The sequence below is a fragment of the Schistocerca gregaria genome, chromosome 1 (assembly GCF_023897955.1).
Source record: "Schistocerca gregaria isolate iqSchGreg1 chromosome 1, iqSchGreg1.2, whole genome shotgun sequence".
NCBI lineage: Eukaryota > Metazoa > Arthropoda > Insecta > Orthoptera > Acrididae > Schistocerca > Schistocerca gregaria.
In genome coordinates, this window is record NC_064920.1 from 1,101,295,403 (window position 1) to 1,101,313,912 (window position 18,510).

Consider the following 18,510-nt stretch of genomic DNA (forward strand, 5'->3'; position numbering starts at 1 on the left):
AGTATTCATTGCACAAAAACGTGTAATCAGAATAATTGCTGGAGCCCACCCACGGTCATCCTGCAGACATCTATTTAAGGATCTAGGGATCCTCACAGTAACCTCACAGTATATATATTCCCTTATGAAATTTGTTGATAATAATCCAACCCAATTCAAAAGTAATAGCAGTGTGCATACCTATAACACCAGGAGAAAGGATGATCTTCACTATGCAGGGTTAAATCTGACTTTGGCACAGAAAGGGGTAAATTATGCTGCCACAAAAGTCTTTGGGCACCTACCAAACAGCATCAAAAGCCTGACAGATAGCCAACTAACATTTAAAAATAAATTAAAAGAATTTCTAGATGACAACTCCTTCTACTCATTGGCTGAATTTTTAGATATAAACTAAGTAAAAAAAAAATAAAAAAAAAACTTAATCATTAGTGTCATGCAATATTTTGGGTAATGTAATTTCTTGTACAAACATCTTTTATTAACCTGACACGTTCCACATCATTACGAAGTGTCGTATTCATGATCTATGGAACAAGTATTAATCTAATCTAATCTAATCTAATCTATTATTTTGAAGGAAATATGCATTTGCAGTTCACAAAATAAAGTAAGTAGTTGGTAGATATACTCAAAAAAATTATAATTCCAGCAAATAGTTTTGTTACATTTAATTGTTACCATGAAGTTCCCAATACTTCCACCTCCTTAAGCATTAATGAATGTTTGACCTTCCTTGCTTAAAGGAAAGGTAAACTGTTTTCTGTGCAGACATAATACATTTTGTGAATTGTGTTGTATTTATCTCATGACATACATTTGCAATCCATTTTGTTTACATACAGGAGACATGTCAAAAATTTATAAAACAGTTACAATGATTTTCCATTAATAAATAATAGCACTATAATAAATAATAACAATATAAGTATATTTCTTGGAATGTGTAGCACATTGTATCCAGCTCAAATTTTCAGTTTGCCCCTCATGATTCATCCACTGAGTAATAACACTTCAGTGCCAGTACGTTATATAGCTTTATTTTAAGTGAACCCAAATTCATCTGCTTCAACTTGTTCCCTTTTAATTTATTACAAATTTTCTTTCCCATGTATTGAGGTCCCTGGGCATACAATCTGAGGCGGTGGGTGGGGAACATAGAATTTTCGTTTCTAGTATCATGTGAATGGACAAAATGGTTTCCCTCAAATAATTCATGTCTGGTGTACAAAAATATAATAATCACATTTATGTGTAAGGATGGCTGAGTTAATATTTCAAGTTTTCTAAATAATAGTCAACATGTAAATAAAATAGAAAGAAACTTCCACATGGGAAAAATATATTAAAAACAAAGATTCCAAGACTTACCAAGCGGGAAAGCGCCGGCAGACAGGCACATGAACAAAACACACAAACACACACACAGAATTACTAGCTTTCGCAACCGATGGTTGCTTCTTCAGGAAGGAGAGGGAAAGACGAAAGGATGTGGGTTTTAAGGGAGAGGGTAAGGAGTCATTCCAATCCCGGGAGCGGAAAGACTTCCCTTAGGGGAAAAAAAGGACAGGTGTACACTCGCGCACACACGCACATATCCCAACATGGTTCTTTGTGATTTGCAGTGCATATACTTTGAATGATTTTTTTCTGTATTTTTAGTATCCGCACTATGTTTGTCGAGTTACCACAAAAAACAATACCATGCCTAATAATGAGTTCAAAGTAACTTGTATGTGCTACTTTTCGTGTGTCCATGTCAGTTACAGTTGATAATATTTACATTGCAAATGCAAAGCTGCTCAGTTTGTTTTCCAGGTATTTAATGTGTGCCTACTAGCTTAAATTTTTATCTACATTTAAATCTAAGAATTTGACTGAGTCAACTTCTTCTATACCTTTGTTGTTGTGTACAGTCTTAATCCGCTCACATTTTGACTGTTTGGTTTTGAACTGCATCACATGAGTCTTAGATATTTAGATTCAACCCATTTAGCTGTAACCAAGTTTCTAAGGTACTGAGGGTACTGATCACAGATTTGGGAATTTTTTCCAAATCCTGATCTTCAACTAAGACAGTAGTATCATTTGCGAACAGAACTGATGGGGAGCTGATATTTAATAGTAAGTCATTAACATAAAAAGAGAAATAGGACTGGGTCTAATATGGAGCCTTGTGGAACACCTTGAGATTATTTATTTATTTATTTATTTTTTCCAGTCAGAAAAATAATAAGCGCCATTTGAAGAAATTCTAACTCTTTGCTTTCTGTTGGATTAGTAGGATTTAAGCCATTGTAGGGCACTGCCACTAATTCCATACTTCTCAAGTTTGTAAACAAGCAATGCATGGTTTACAGAATCAAACACCTTTGTGAGGTCGCAGAAAATTCCTGCCACCTTATTTCTCTTGTCTAATGATGTACTTATTTTCTCAATGAAACTGTTTACTGCATCTGTGGTGTTTTTCCTCTGATGAAACCCAAACTAATTGTTTAGAATAACAATATTTTGCAGTGAAGTTTTGGATTTGTGCAACAGCAAGTTTTTCAAATATTTTAGATAGGACTGGGAGAATCGAGATAGGATGATAATCTCCCATGATCTCTCTTGATCCTTTCTTGAATAGTGGTTTGACTTCAGCATATTTCGGTACCTCTGGGAAACGGCTCTCTTCAAAACATTGATTTTTATTTGAGCTAGTGGTTTGGCAATTCTGTTGTGTACCACCTTAATAACTTTGGTAGGTATTCCATCCAAACCTGCAGATTTCTTGTTTCTTAATGTTAGAATTGTATTTTCTACATCCTCCACAGAAACTTTAAAGAATTTTGTAAAGTTTTCAGAGTTTTCACCTAGGCCAAAGGGATTTACTTTGTTGTAATAATCTGTTACATCTACATTAGGCTTTGCTACATTTATAAAGAATTCACTAAAGTACTCTGGTATTTGAGTTGGATTTACAATAGTATTTCCTTCAATGGCAATTTTTGAAATTTCTTGGTTACAGGCACACGGTTTTGTCTTATTTTTATTATTTAAAATTAGCCTGTTATTTGCCAGATGTTTTGCTGCCCTGACAACTCTTTTAAATATGGTTTTATACAGTCTAACATATTTAATGAAATCAGTATCTTTATTCGATTTTAGCTCTCTGTGAAGTTTCATTATTAATCTTTGCCTAGTGACAATAGTTGATATTAGTCTACATTTCTTTTTCGTTGTAATGTTCTCATTGTAATAACTTTCTTTACATGTGTTGTGGCAGAAATGAAACTTGTTTATTTACAGAAAATAGCCAGCATCCAGATGTTGAACTCTTATTCATTAAATTTACTTTAGAGGTAAATACAAAAACTCTCATTACTGTTTTATTTTCTGTTTACTTCCAGTCACAGGTTAGCAATATTTGACAAAGGACATTTATCATCTGGACTGTTTGTTATTAAATGTATTTGTTCATTGCAATCACAGTTTTGGCCTATTAGATTGTTATCAAGTGATAGCCACTATGAATTTTATTCCTCTTTTTGAGAGGATACTGTTTTTGTGTCAACCATGTCTACACATTGCTGTATTACTATACACATGGACTTTGTAAACGTGCTTGGCTTGAGGATAATGTATGTGTACATATTATTAGAGAATTTAGTGGGCATCTAGAGTGTAGCATATGAACAGGCAAAGGCAATTGTGGTCACATGATACTTCATAGAAATAAGTATATGGTTCAGAACAACATGCCCACTTATCAAATGCATAATTATGGTTTACTATTTTTAGCCTTTAGTACTGTTCATTTTTTTAAATTTCCTTACCACTTAGTAATAAAGGCCATTGAGTATAAATAAATATCTTACTTTCTTTTAAATATTTCTTGTGTACAGGAATCAATAACATTTTAAATCCTATTGCTTTTCTTTGTAGGCTCTCTGTGAAAGACATTGGCTACATTGGTCTACGTGATGTTGACTCAGGCGAAAGGTATGTACTTTACATGCAAATGATTCAACATCATATGGCAATTTTGAAGGAAAAATGAGAATAGATTAAGAAAACTTTTCTTGATAGTAGTAAATATTATGAAACCTTTATGTACATTTTTTGATTGGACCTATTTTTTTTTAGTATTGAATGAAAGAGCAGAAGCGGTCCACGAAAAATTCTGTGTATCTGTTAATTATCTACTTGCTACTTTTTAGTCTTCGAAGAATTCTGTGATCCAACTAAATTACAGAAATTATGGTGAGGAAAGTCCTAACAGAATGTAAATAACTTTGGAGAAATGGAGAAACTCACCAGATACTAGAAGCATTGAGTTTTTGGCAGGTGCACAAAAAAATTGTCGTGGCTGAATACACAGTGACACAGGGCTGAGGGGTTATGCTGGGTGGTGTGGGTAGCAGGAATAAGAGGTGGGAGGGAGGATTGGGGGAGGGGTGGCTGATAGCCCAGAGGGAGGCAGCAGATGTGCAGGATAGGAATGCAGTATGCAACACACACAGGCACCTGAGCCAATAAGTTTGTGTGGCTACGTGATGATGATGATGATGATGATGATGATGATGATGATGATGATGACGTGGTGGAGAGGATTCGGAGAGTGTGTAAGAGAAGGGAAGGGGAGACTGTTGGGTAGAAGGTGTGGGTGCATTGGGTTAGTGGAGACTGGGGCTAGGAGGATTATGAGAGGTAAGGATGAGCTCCAAGGAAAACTCCCGATGCTGGGGGGAGGGTTCAGGTGGCCTGGTTTCAACTGGAGGCTCTGTATCGTATTCTGTTGTGAGCATCTTCCTTCATCTGTTTGTATTTTCATCCATTTCTAATGTTGTCCGTCATTCCAATTCCCTTCTTACCTCTCTGTCCCATTCCTCCCACTTTTCCCACTATAATTATTTGTTGCAGACAATTCCTACACTGTAGAGGTCCCAGTCAAGACTTGTTTCCTTTCTCTTATTGCGTCCAATAATATTCTCTGTTCTCTTATTTTCTTCATTATTACTTTGTTTCTAAGCTTGTCAGTCCACTTAACTTTAAGTATTCCGTAGCCACATTTCAAAATGTTCTCAATATCATTCTTCTTAACCATCCCTCATTCATCACTGCATAACACAACACTCTGGACATAACACTTAGCAAATCTTTTTGTCAGCTCCATGGAAATTCTTTGGCCATTGGTAACTGCTTCATTTTTTTTTTTTTTAATGCTCTCTTTCCAGCCTCCGGCGAGTAGACAGTTCGCTGGGTACAAATATTTCAATTTGACATCCCTTCGGCAACTTGTGCACTGATGGGGATGAAATGATGATGATTAGGACAACAAAACACCCAGTCCCTGAGCGGTGAAAATCTCTGACCCAGCTGGGAATCAAACCCGGGCCCTTAGGATTGACATTCTGTCACGCTGACCACTCAGCTACCTGGGAAGACATTTAAAAATAATAATATATAGAATAGTAATAAATAAATGCCATAGGAGTAAGAGAATAATAATAAAAGAGGTCTGCCATAAGCAACAGCTATTATAACTATTGTGATGGAGGGACCTTCACTATAGCATTTGTTCTCTCTAGAGGCAGACAGTATTATGCAAGAGAAAAAAATCATTGATATGTGGAGTATTGTGTTATGATCATGATTTTCTTAAATAATGACCGCAGGAAAATCATTATAAATGAAACAAATAGGGGCGAAAGCACTGTCACTTAGCCAAATGTCAGGGAGATGGTAATTAAACAATAAACCTCCGCTGCAGAGTGAAAATCTCATTCTGGAAACATCCCCCAGGCTGTGGCTAAGCCATGTCTCCACAATATCCTTTCTTTCAGGAGTGCTAGTTCTGCAAGGTTCGCAGAAGAGCTTCTGTAAAGTTTGGAAGGTAGGAGACGGATACTGGCAGAACTAAAGCTGTGAGTACCGGACGTGAGTCGTGCTTCGGTAGCTCAGTTGGTAGAGCACTTGCCCGCGAAAGGCAAAGGTCCCGAGTTCGAGTCTCGGTCGGGCACACAGTTTTAATCTGCCAGGAAGTTTAATAAACCTGTAGAATAGTCTAATACAGGAGTGGCACACTAAAATTTCATTGCAAATAAAAAAGAGATAAAATATGGTGTTTTGTAAAGGCAAATTTACTGCTTTCACTGCCTTGAGAGCAATAGCGCCAATGTTCATGTGTGGTATTAAGTCTTAGACAGAATAAATACCTTATGCACAGAGATATCAGTAATTACATTAATCAGCTGATTATTTTCTTGTAGGAAATTCCTGTCTGATTGTGGTATATTAGCATATAGCACAGAGGAAGTGGAACGGTACGGTGTTTCAGATATAGTACAGGCTGTACTTGCAAAACTTGACCCAAGTGGGTCTCGTCCAATTCATATGAGTTTTGATATTGACAGCCTAGATGTGAATGAAGCACCAGCTACTGGAACCCCTGGTAAGTTGTCTCCAGTTACTACTTGTTAAATGTGCACACATTAGTAAAAGTTAATTTGTGTGTCTTATAAACTAGTTAGTTATATCATATATTTATTTGCAATGGAGTCTTTAATTTTAATAATATTATTTCATTATTTTTCTGAAAAGAAATGCACTCAAACAGCCATTGTATCAATTGATCTTGCCTCATCACTTAACACATTGACTGCTACGTGAGTTAAATATAACTCCCAGGAAGTGTTCCCTTCGGGCCACGTGAAGTAAATACAACCCCTCCGTGGTACAGTTGTAACTCACAGGAGCGTGCTGTGACTCTGTGTTATAGTAGGTTATGGCCCCAGTAACAAATCATGTTCATGGCCTATGGTTTTCAAGAACTCTAGGGTAGTAATTGACATTTGAATTCGTGAGTTATATATTACTCATATTGCTCAGTCGTATTGGACTTATCCTCTTTTTATTATTTATTTATTATTTAGTTTGACATATTACTTACACAGTTGATTGCAAATCACATACAGTTTCATTTACATTCTTCAACTCTAATTGCAACAACAATAAAACTGAAAAATTTGGGTCATTCCACGTTGTTTCTATAACACCTGTATGCACTGTGCTTTATGAAAAAACACCCTACACAAAAATATGAGTCACAATTCTTACATTTACATGCAGTTTGTTTGCATTTCTTGACAGCTTCCTCTCGTCCAAAATCATTCTTCATTTTTTTGTAATACACTGTACACCTACGTCTGGCTGCACAATCTGCAGGTAACGCGGTGACTTTGGTGAGATATGTCTCAGGCTCATCGGCATCTTCTGTATGGAGCAGTCTCAAATTCACTTCCTCTTTGAATTCTGTGGTTGAGATCTTCTTATTGTTGATGTATAGGTAAATCACATGAGCATTTACCAGTGCTGACCCTGTCAGCAATTCAATTGCAAACTTCCTGTACTATTTCACACACCGCACAATGCAAGTATGACTTCATTTGGTCAGAAAGATCTATAAAAGACTTTGATTGATTATAGTCAATTATCATTGCTGTTTTTTTTTCTTTGTGCCCTTCCTGGTTTGAACTTCTGCTTCTTCTTCTCCATGAACAGTACTTAGCCTCAGAACATTCCTCTTATCTTTCCATTTCAGTACTACTACACCTGTGGTACTTTGCTTTGTGTTCCCCCTTCTTCAGTTTTACTTGTACAACATCTTGAGGATTCAATTTTCTGTTTGATCTTAGAGTACCAACTAAATGTGTTGATTGTTCAAGAAGCTGGTGTGCTAGATGAACACGTGTGTAAAAATTGTATGTATATAAGATTCTGCCCTCATTTAGTAATCCTCTCATAAGACTCACAACAACAGAAGTGGCAATAGTAACACCAGGATTCACATTCTTCCTACAGTAAACTATCATATTCAAGGTGCAGCTACCCTTCAGACAAAGTTTGAACAATTTAATTCCGAATTTATGGTGCTTATTCTTTATATACTGAATAAAACTTAGTCTTCTGTGAAATGGCACAAGTGTTTCGTCAATGCAAACTTCTTTCTCTGGCACAACTGCACTTTGAAATCTCTGCATTTGCAGTAATTTATCAATAAAAGGTTGAATTTTGAATAAGCAGTTTCTCAGTGGGCACTAGTTATTGGAAAAATGCCACATACATAAAAGCAGTTCAAAACGATTGCATGACATAACATTTTTTACATTGTTGTGATAGAGCATATTTCTTGACCAATAATTTGGAATCCTTAGATTTACATTTAGTTACATCCAAAAGAAAAATCCTAAAAATTGTTCAATTTCAGTTTTTCTGACATCAATCCACTTTTTCAATCACGGATTAACAGTTACTGAATGACTTTCTAAGACTTGTTTTGATTACAAATATGTTTGTTGAGTTACATATTCTAAAATTTCATCAGCTACAAAATATTTGAATAAAGTATGGTGTCTTGCCTTTGAGAGTTAGTGCAACAGAAGCATTTACACCAGAACTGGAATTAATAAATGTAAAGCTTTTCATATTTTTACCCGTAACTGGCCCCAGTCAATCTCATTAGAATTTGTTCTAAGTGTGCCATCTTCATCTTCAAAACTTTCTGATATTGCACTTACTTCAGTTGAACCTGAATCAACTGCAGTACTTATGGCACTAACACAGTTAGAGGTGCTTTGTTGCCTGGTTTTTACAGCTGTGAAGTCTGGTACTTTGACTTAATGTGGACATAAAACTCTTCTTCCTACATTCACTGATGTGATTCCATCATCAGAACTTCTGGTTCCACATCCGGTCTCCTCTGGTAAAAATTCGTTTGAGTTATCACCAAATAAAGACACAGATTCTTCATCACTTATGTCCATAACTCCATCTAAAAGCTGGCACTCATGACCTTTCCCCTTACAAAGACTGCTCTTTTATCCCTCTGTTTTTCCAGTTTTCAATTTGGTGTACCCTTTTATGCCTTCTACTGTGTGTGTTTTTAGCTTCCTCACTTTGTAGTTTGACCCCTCTGACTGGATCTGCCCACTTTTAGCAGACACACAAGTTTCTTTTGAATCGCAGGACAGATGACCTCACCGTTTAGTCCCCCAATCACTTAATCAGCCATGACTTTGGCAACTAGAACTGGAAAGGGCATGTGACCATGGGCACTGGTCATTGGCGCGTGGCAAAGCATTGCATGGTCCGATGAATGTTGATACCTTCTTTTTCATGTCGATAGGAAGGCATGAATCTGTCATCTTCCAGGGGACAAGCTCCTTGATACCTGTATTTTTGGATGGAGACAATGTGGCTGCATTATGCTCTGGGGAGCATTCACATGGGCATCCACGGGTCCAATGGAGCTCATGCAAGGCACCATGACTGATATTGTACACTAATTGCTGACCATGTACACCCTTCATGACAATCATATTTTCTGGCAGCAGTGGCATTTTTCAGCAAGACAATGCACGTTTTCACAAGGCCAGGAGTATGCAGTGGTTCGAGGAACACAGTGGTGAGTTCCAATTGATGTGTGCTGTCCCCCCACCCCCAGCTCGCCAAGTCTGAACACGTTCAAACACATTTGGGATGTGATTGGCTGTGGCATCAGAGCTCGTTGACGCCGTCCCAGAATTTATGGGAATTAAGTGACGTGTGTGTGTGTGTGTGTGTGTGTGTGTGTGTGTGTGTGTGTGTGTGTGCAGATATGGTGCCAACTCCCTCAAGTGATCTACCAAGGCCTCATGAGTTCCATGCCATGATGTGTCTGTCTGATGTGTCAGTGTTGTTATCTGTGACAATAGTGACACCGGCTATTAGGTGGTCATAAATTTATGGCTGATCAGGGTAAATGGTCAGCATGTTGCTTTCCACACCATAGTAAGATATCACTATTATGATCCAAGGAACATGGATGTAACAAAACTAAACATTCCAAAGCTGTGACACTTTATATGCATTTAATCATTGAAATGATAATTAAATGGACACCCTAGCTGCAAACAGGCATTGATGTACTTCATTAGGGACATGTTGAAAATGTGTGCCCCGGCCGGGACTCGAACCCGGGATCTCCTGCTTGCATGGCAGACACTCTATCCATCTGAGCCACCGAGGGCACAGAGGATAGCGCGACTGCAGGGACTTACCCCTTGCACGCTCCCTGCGAGACCCACATTCCCAACATGTCCACACCACTACATTCGTAGTGCGCCTAAGAGATGTTTGCCCATTATACTCATTACTTGTGGCAGATTAATCTACCAAGTCCCATACGATTTCGGGCATAGTGTGTGCATTTGCACAAGAAGGTCAATGGCTGGGAAGCCATATTTTAACTACACATGACGATAGTATCTGTTCCCGAAAGAACAGTTACCGTAGATGACCATGTAGCTTTGCTAGAAATGAAATGATAATTAAATGGACACCCTAGCTGCAAACAGGCGTTGATATACATCATTGGGGACATGTTGAAAATGTGTCCCGACCGGGACTCGAACTGCCATGTAAGCAGCAGATCCCGGGTTCGAGGCCCGATCGGGGCACACATTTTCAACATGTCCCCAATGATGTATATCAACGCCTGTTTGCAGCTAGGGTGTGGATTTAATTATAATTTCATTCTAGAGAAGCTGTATGGTCATCAATGGTATCTGTTCTTACGGGAACAGATACTATTGTCATGTACATTTAATCATTGCCCAGCCAGCCTTAATTATAGTGGCCACCTCACAGCAAGCAAATAATGTAATTGTAATGTTATCATATTAATTAAGTCCAGTTTTCTTTTGGATTATCAACAATATTAGGAAAAGGATAGATTCCTACTCACAAAAAGGGTGATCTATTGAGTCATACACAGGCACAAGGAGAAAAATATAACACATAACAGCTTTGAGCCAAAGCCTTACTCAGTAAAGAAAACACACACACATTCACATAAGCAAGCTTGCCTCATGCACAGATAAGCACTACCACTAGCAGCTCTGACTTGAATGTGACTTTCATGTGACGGTGACTTAAGCACTGACAAGGAAAAAAGAATTGCAACACCAGGAAGGAGTTGTGTGACATAAATGAAAGTTGGTTGGTGTGTTTCTAAATTAGAATGATGATGTCATTAAAATTTTACACCAGTGGGGTAATAATGCCAGTAGGAGCACCACTGTTGTTGTTGTTGTTGTTGTTGTTGTCTTCAGTCCTGAGACTGGTTTGATGCAGCTCTCCATGCTACTCTATCCTGTGCAAGTTGCTTCATCTCCCAGTACCTACTGCAACCTACATCCTTCTGTATCTGCTTAGTGTACTGATCTCTCGGTCTCCCTCTACGATTTTTACCCTCTACGCTGCCCTCCAATACTAAATTTGTGATCCCTTGATGCCTCAGAACATGTCCTACCAACCGATCCCTTCTTCTAGTCAAGTTGTGCCACAAACTTCTCTTCTCCCCAATCCTATTCAATACCTCCTCATTAGTTACGTGATCTATCCACCTTATCTTCAGTATTCTTCTGTAGCACCACATTTCGAAAGCTTCTATTCTCTTCTTGTCCAAACTAGTTATCGTCCATGTTTCACTTCCATACATGGCTACACTCCAAACAAATACTTTCAGAAACGACTTCCTGATACATAAATCTATATTCGATGTTAACAAATTTCTCTTCTTCAGAAACGCTTTCCTTGCCATTGCCAGTCTACATTTTATATCCTCTCTACTTCGACCATCATCAGTTATTTTACTCCCCAAATAGCAAAACTCCTTTACTACTTTAAGTGTCTCATTTCCTAATCTAATTCCCTCAGCATCACCCGATTTAATTTGACTACATTCCATTATCCTCGTTTTGCTTTTGTTAATGTCCATCTTATATCCTCCTTTCAAGACACTGTCCATTCCGTTCAACTGCTCTTCCAAGTCCTTTGCCGTCTCTGACAGAATTACAATGTCATCGGCGAACCTCAAAGTTTTTACTTCGTCTCCATGAATTTTAATACCGACTCCAAATTTTTCTTTTGTTTCCTTTACTGCTTGCTCAATATACAGATTGAATAACATCGGGGAGAGGCTACAACCCTGTCTCACTCCTTTCCCAACCACTGCTTCCCTTTCATGCCCCTCGACTCTTATGACTGCCATCTGGTTTCTGTACAAATTATAAATAGCCTTTCGCTCCCTATATTTTACCCCTGCCACCTTTAGAATTTGAAAAAGAGTATTCCAGTCAACATTGTCAAAAGCTTTCTCTAAGTCTGCAAATGCTAGAAACGTAGGTTTGCCTTTTCTTAATCTTTCTTCTAAGATAAGTCGTAAGGTCAGTATTGCCTCACGTGTTCCAACATTTCGACGGAATCCAAACTGATCCTCCCCGAGGTCTGCATCTACCAGTTTTTCCATTCGTCTGTAAAGAATTCGCGTTAGTATTTTGCAGCCGTGGCTTATTAAACTGATAGTTCGGTAATTTTCACATCTGTCAGCACCTGCTTTCTTTGGGATTGGAATTATTATATTCTTCTTGAAGTCTGAGGGTATTTCGCCTGTCTCATACATCTTGCTCACCAGCTGGTAGAGTTTTGTCAGGACTGGTTCTCCCAAGGCCGTCAGTAGTTCTAATGGAATGTTGTCTACTCCGGGGGCCTTGTTTCGACTCAGGTCTTTCAGTGCTCTGTCAAACTCTTCACGCAGTATCGTATCTCCCATTTCGTCTTCATCTACATCCTCTTCCATTTCCATAATATTGTCCTCAAGTACATCGCCCTTGTATAAACCTTCTATATACTCCTTCCACCTTTCTGCCTTCCCTTCTTTGCTTAGAACTGGGTTGCCATCTGAGCTCTTGATATTCATACACATGGTTCTCTTCTCTCCAAAGGTCTCTTTAATTTTCCTGTAGGCAGTATCTATCTTACCCCTAGTGAGATAAGCTTCTACATCCTTACATTTGTCCTCTAGCCATCCCTGTTTAGCCATTTTGCACTTCCTGTCGATCTCATTTTTGAGACGTTTGTATTCCTTTTTGCCTGCTTCATTTACTGCATTTTTATATTTTCTCCTTTCATCAATTAAATTCAATATTTCTTCTGTTACCCAAGGATTTCTAGCAGCCCTCGTCTTTGTACCTACTTTATCCTCTGCTGCCTTCACTACTTCATCCCTCAGAGCTACCCATTCTTCTTCTACTGTATTTCTTTCCCCTATTCCTGTCAATTGTTCCCTTATCCTCTCCCTGAAATTCTGTACAACCTCTGGTTCTTTCAGTTTATCCAGGTCCCATCTCCTTATATTCCCACATTTTTGCAGTTTCTTCAGTTTTAATCTACAGGTCATAACCAATAGATTGTGGTCAGAGTCCACATCTGCCCCTGGAAATGTCTTACAACTTAAAACCTGGTTCCTAAATCTCTGTCTTACCATTATATAATCTATCTGATACCTTTTAGTATCTCCAGGGTTCTTCCACGTATACAACCTTCTTTCATGATTCTTAAACCAAGTGTTACCTATGATTAAGTTGTGCTCTGTGCAAAATTCTACTAGGCGGCTTCCTCTTTCATTTCTTAGCCCCAATCCATATTCACCTACTATGTTTCCTTCTCTCCCTTTTCCTACACTCGAATTCCAGTCACCCATTACTATTAAATTTTCGTCTCCCTTCACTATCTGAATAATTTCTTTTATTTCATCGTACATTTCTTCAATTTCTTCATCATCTGCAGAGCTAGTTGGCATATAAACTTGTACTACTGTAGTAGGTGTGGGCTTCGTATCTATCTTGGCCACAATAATGCGTTCACTATGCTGTTTGTAGTAGCTTACCCGCATTCCTATTTTCCTATTCATTATTAATCCTACTCCTGCATTACCCCTATTTGATTTTGTGTTTATAACCCTGTAGTCACCTGACCAGAAGTCTTGTTCCTCCTGCCACCGAACTTCACTAATTCCCACTATATCTAACTTTAACCTATCCATTTCCCTTTTTAAATTTTCTAACCTACCTGCCCGATTAAGGGATCTGACATTCCACGCTCCGATCCGTAGAACGCCAGTTTTCTTTCTCCTGATAACGACATCCTCCTGAGTAGTCCCCGCCCGGAGATCCGAATGGGGGACTATTTTACCTCCGGAATATTTTACCCAAGAGGATGCCATCATCATTTAATCATACAGTAAAGCTGCATGTCCTCGGGAAAAATTACGGCTGTAGTTTCCCCTTGCTTTCAGCCGTTCGCAGTACCAGCACAGCAAGGCCGTTTTGGTTAATGTTGCAAGGCCAGATCAGTCAATCATCCAGACTGTTGCCCCTGCAACTACTGAAAAGGCTGCTGCCCCTCTTCAGGAACCACACGTTTGTCACCACTATAAAGACACAAATCAGGCTTGCTTTAAATACATGCTGCAACAGTCATGAGTGCGAATTACCTTTGAGGTAGGATGTGGTGAATTGATGTTGGTCAAGAATACCTTTAAGGTGACAAAGAACCCATTATCAACACCTCACTGAATTTGAATGAGGTCTTGTAATAGGGCTGTGAGAAGCTTTATGTTCCTTCCACGATATTGCAAAAAGACTTGGCAGGACTGTAGCCACTGTACATGGGAATGTACAGTCGCAAGAAGCCCGGGCTCCGTATGGCCACGTGGCACTACCATGTGGGAAAACCGTTGTGTTCAATGTACAGCTCTGGCTCATCGTACTGGAACTGTAGCAGCAATTTTGGCAGTGGCTCATCGTACTGGAACTGCAGCAGCAATTTCGGCAGTGGCTCATCGTACTGGAACTGCAGCAGCAATTTCGGCAGTGGCTCATCGTACTGGAACTGCAGCAGCAATTTCGGCAGTGGCTCATCGTACTGGAACTGCAGCAGCAATTTCGGCAGCAATTGGCACCACAGTGACGTTACAACTTCAAAGACAGCTCTGACACAGATGCCCTGTTGCACGTATTCCACTGACACTGAACAACCACCACTCATGACTTCAGCAAAGTGTTGTTGAAGGGCAGGATGGAGGTCTGTTGTGTTTTCTAACGAAAGCTGTTTCTGTCTTGATGCCAGTGATGGCCGTGTGTTGCTTAGGAGGAAGCCAGTGGAGGACCTGCAGCCAACCTGTCTGCATGCTATACATACTGGACCTACAACTTGAGTTATGGTTTAGGGTGCAATTTCAGATGACAGCAGGAGCACTCTCATGGTTATCCATTGAAAATTATTATGTCATTCTGGTGATCTGACCTGTTTTATTGCCATTCATGAACAGTATTCCAGGGAGTGTTTCCAGCAGGATAACACCCACCTAAATATCGCTGTTGTAGCACAACGTGCTTTACAGAATGCTAACATGTTGCCTTGGCGTGCTCGATAACCAGATTGAATCACCCTGCGGGTCCGTGGTTTAGAATAGGCCCGAGGTGTCCCTGCCTGTTGTAAGAGGTGACTAAAAGGAGTCTCACACTTCTTGGCCCTATGCGTTCAGGTCCCATTTTATGGTTTGACCCGCCGCTTTCGAAATTCTACAGAAGTGAGGGCCATATGAGGAAGGATACCTTAAGTGGTGCACAAGTTATCCATTGTGCCCTTAGATTCGACCTCCTGAACCTCTTGTCATGGCTTTGCATCTCCATCTGCAATTCAACTGTTTGGGCGAGGTCACCTTTCGGGGTACGTCATCTTCTTCCATTGTCTCCTGTCCTCTCCCACCTCCATGACAACATTGGATTTCTCTGCGCCCAATATTCAGCACAGTAGCCAGTCCCTTGTGGTGGGCCTGTCATGTACACATTTGGTGGTAGTCCCCTGACAACACAGGGGTCGCACTGCACTACTGATGACTGAGCTGTAAACTCCCCATGTATGCCAAAGAATAGATGCCTGTCTTCCTGGGGCATCAGGACTCCTGGAAAAGGCCATCAGGCCAGGTGGCCTTTGCTGTGGCTGGGTGGCGCCCATGGGGAAAGCCCCTGATCGGAGAGGTGGCATCGGGGCAGATGACCTGCAGTGAAGTGAAGTGAAGTAAAGTAAGTCAACTATTGCTGGTCACCGTAAGGCACCAGCAGTCTCTAAAAAGGGCAAGATCAAGTACAATGCTGACAGATATGGCCCTAAATTGTTTCCCTCCCACGCTACACCATAGGAGGGACATAGGGCTATAGATGGAAGAGAGCCATATTTGCCTCAGTATTTAGTCTATAGCAAATGGACAGGACTCCTTACTACCTACAAAGCCTCAGTTTTTTATTGAAAATCTTGAGGATAAGTTTGGGAAAGTGACAGCACTGTCAAAGATGAGAAGCGGTGCAGTCTTGATTCGCATAGCATTTTCAGCCCAATCCCGGGCGTTATTAGCTTTTGACCAGCTGGGTGATATTCCTGTTTCCATCACTCCCCATAAAAGCCTCAATATGGTCCAGGGGATTATTTTCCATTGCAGTTTGATGATGAGCTCCGTGTCAATCTAGAACAGCGGGGTGTTAATTTCAACCAGCGCCTTTACAGGGGAACCAAAGCAACAGTGTTGCTACTTTTGCCTTCATCTTGGCCTTTGAGGGTGATTCATTGCCTGAAAAGATCAAGGTGATGGTTTACCATTGTAACGTTAAACCATACATCCCTCTTCTTATGTGGTGCTTTAAGTGCTGGAAACTCAGACACATGTCTTCCTGCTGCACTTCCAGCACCACATGTCGAGACTGCAGACGTCCACTGCATCCTGATACTCCATGTGTGCCTCCCCCCACTTGTATCAACTGTGGAGAGCAGCACTCCCCCTGCTAGCCAGACTACACAGTACTCCAAAATGAGTCGAAAATTGTGGAGTAAAAGACCCTGGACCTGTTGACTTACCAAGAGTCTAAACGTAAATTTGAACAATTGCACCACGTTCGGTTGACGTCCACATATGCTGCAACAACATAACCATCGCCATCACAAGTACCAGTCGTACCACACTCTGTGCCACAAACAATGCGCCCTCTGCTCTTGTACGGAAGGGGTCCTTTGGGACCCTTTCTTCCAAAGTCTCCACTAATGCCACAGTGGACACTCACCAGTGGTGAAAGGAGCCAAAATCTGCTGGACGAAGAGCTTCATGGTCTTCCTCCGTGCCTGAAGCTACTTCAGAGAAATACTCCCAGCAAGCCACTAAAGGGAAGCGAGAGGGCAAGCAAACAAAGAAGTCTGCTAAGAAAAAGGACCCTCCGGTGTCCCCAACACCACCACTCTCTACCAATTCTGCACCTGAAGATGAGGTGGAGATCTTAGTGTCCCCTGAGGATCTGGATCTCACTGATGCCTCATCCACAATAGGAAAGAATACAAATACTCAATCAGTGGCAGCAGGTGACCCTGAGGCGTAACCTGCCTCCTTGCGTGCTTCATGCCTTCCCAGGCTCACAATACAGTCATCCTCCAATGGAATTGCTGCGGTTTTTTCCACCATCTCGCCGAGCTACGGCAACTTTTAAACTTTACACCAGCTTTCTGCATTGCCCTCCAGGAAACCTGGTTCCCAGCAATGCAGACACCTGCCCTCCGCAGCTATAGTGGATTTTACAAGAACCGTAGTGAATATAATAGTGTGCCAGGTGGAGTTTGTGTCTATGTTCTGAACTCAGTATGCAGTGAACCTGCACCCCTTCAAACCCCTCTTGAAGCTGTGGCTGTCAGGATAAGAACGACGCAGGAAATAACTGTCTGCAAAGTATATCTTCCTCCAGATGGTGCAGTACCCCTGAACGCATTGGCTGCACTGATTCATCAATTCCCTAAACCTTTCCTACTTTCGAGAGATATTAACGCCCATAACCCCTTGTGGGGTGATAATGTGCTTACTGGCTGAGGTAGAGATGTCGAAACTTTCCTGTCCCAACTTGACCTCTGCCTCTTAAACACTGGGGCCTCCACACATTTCAGTGTGGTTCATGGCACTTACTCGGCCATTGGTTTAGCCCTCTGCAGCCCAGGACTTCTCCCATCTGTCCACTGGAGAGCCCACAATGACTTGTGTGGTAGTGACCACTTTCCCATCTTCCTGTCACTCCCCCAGCACCATTCCCCCAGACATCTATCAAGACGAGCTTTAAACAAGGCAGACTGGGAAGCTTTCACCTCTGCTGCCATCGTTGAATCTCCTCCACATGGTACCATCAATGTGGTAGTTGAGCGGGTCGTAAGAACGATCATTTGTGTGGCAGAATACACAATCCCTTGTTCTTTAGGGTACCCCCGTCGAAAGTCAGTACCTTGGTGGTCGCCAGAAATCACTGAGGCCTTTAAAGAGCGTCAGTGAGCTCTACAGCGACATAAGCGGCACCCTTTCCTAGAGCAGCTAATAGCTTTTAAATGGCTCCATGCCTGCGTTCGCCAGTTTGTAAAAAGATGGAAACAGGAATATTGGGACAGGTAAGTCGTGACCATTGGGTGCCATATGTCACCTTCCCAACTCTCGACGAAAATCAGACATGTTTGTGCTTACCAGACCCTGACAGGTGTCACTGGCCTTCACATCAATGGCATGTTATCTGCTGATGCAAACACAATTGCCAAGCTCTTTGCTTAGTACTATGCTCGAGCCTC

The 18,510-nt window shown here is 40.7% G+C and overlaps 1 protein-coding gene and 1 non-coding gene across 2 annotated transcripts in view; one reads left to right on the forward strand and one right to left on the reverse strand.

Annotated features, from left to right (window-relative positions):
• The window catches only part of LOC126282460 (arginase, hepatic), a 74,171-nt gene that overhangs the window by 45,150 nt on the left and 10,511 nt on the right, over window positions 1-18,510 (forward strand). The window contains exons 5-6 of the mRNA XM_049982119.1: window positions 3,928-3,984; window positions 6,255-6,436. Coding sequence (XP_049838076.1) covers window positions 3,928-3,984; window positions 6,255-6,436 — 239 coding nt within the window. The remainder of the gene's footprint in view (window positions 1-3,927; window positions 3,985-6,254; window positions 6,437-18,510) is intronic.
• On the reverse strand, window positions 9,978-10,052 carry Trnaa-ugc (transfer RNA alanine (anticodon UGC)). The gene has a single exon. It is a non-coding gene; the product is annotated as a tRNA-Ala (tRNA).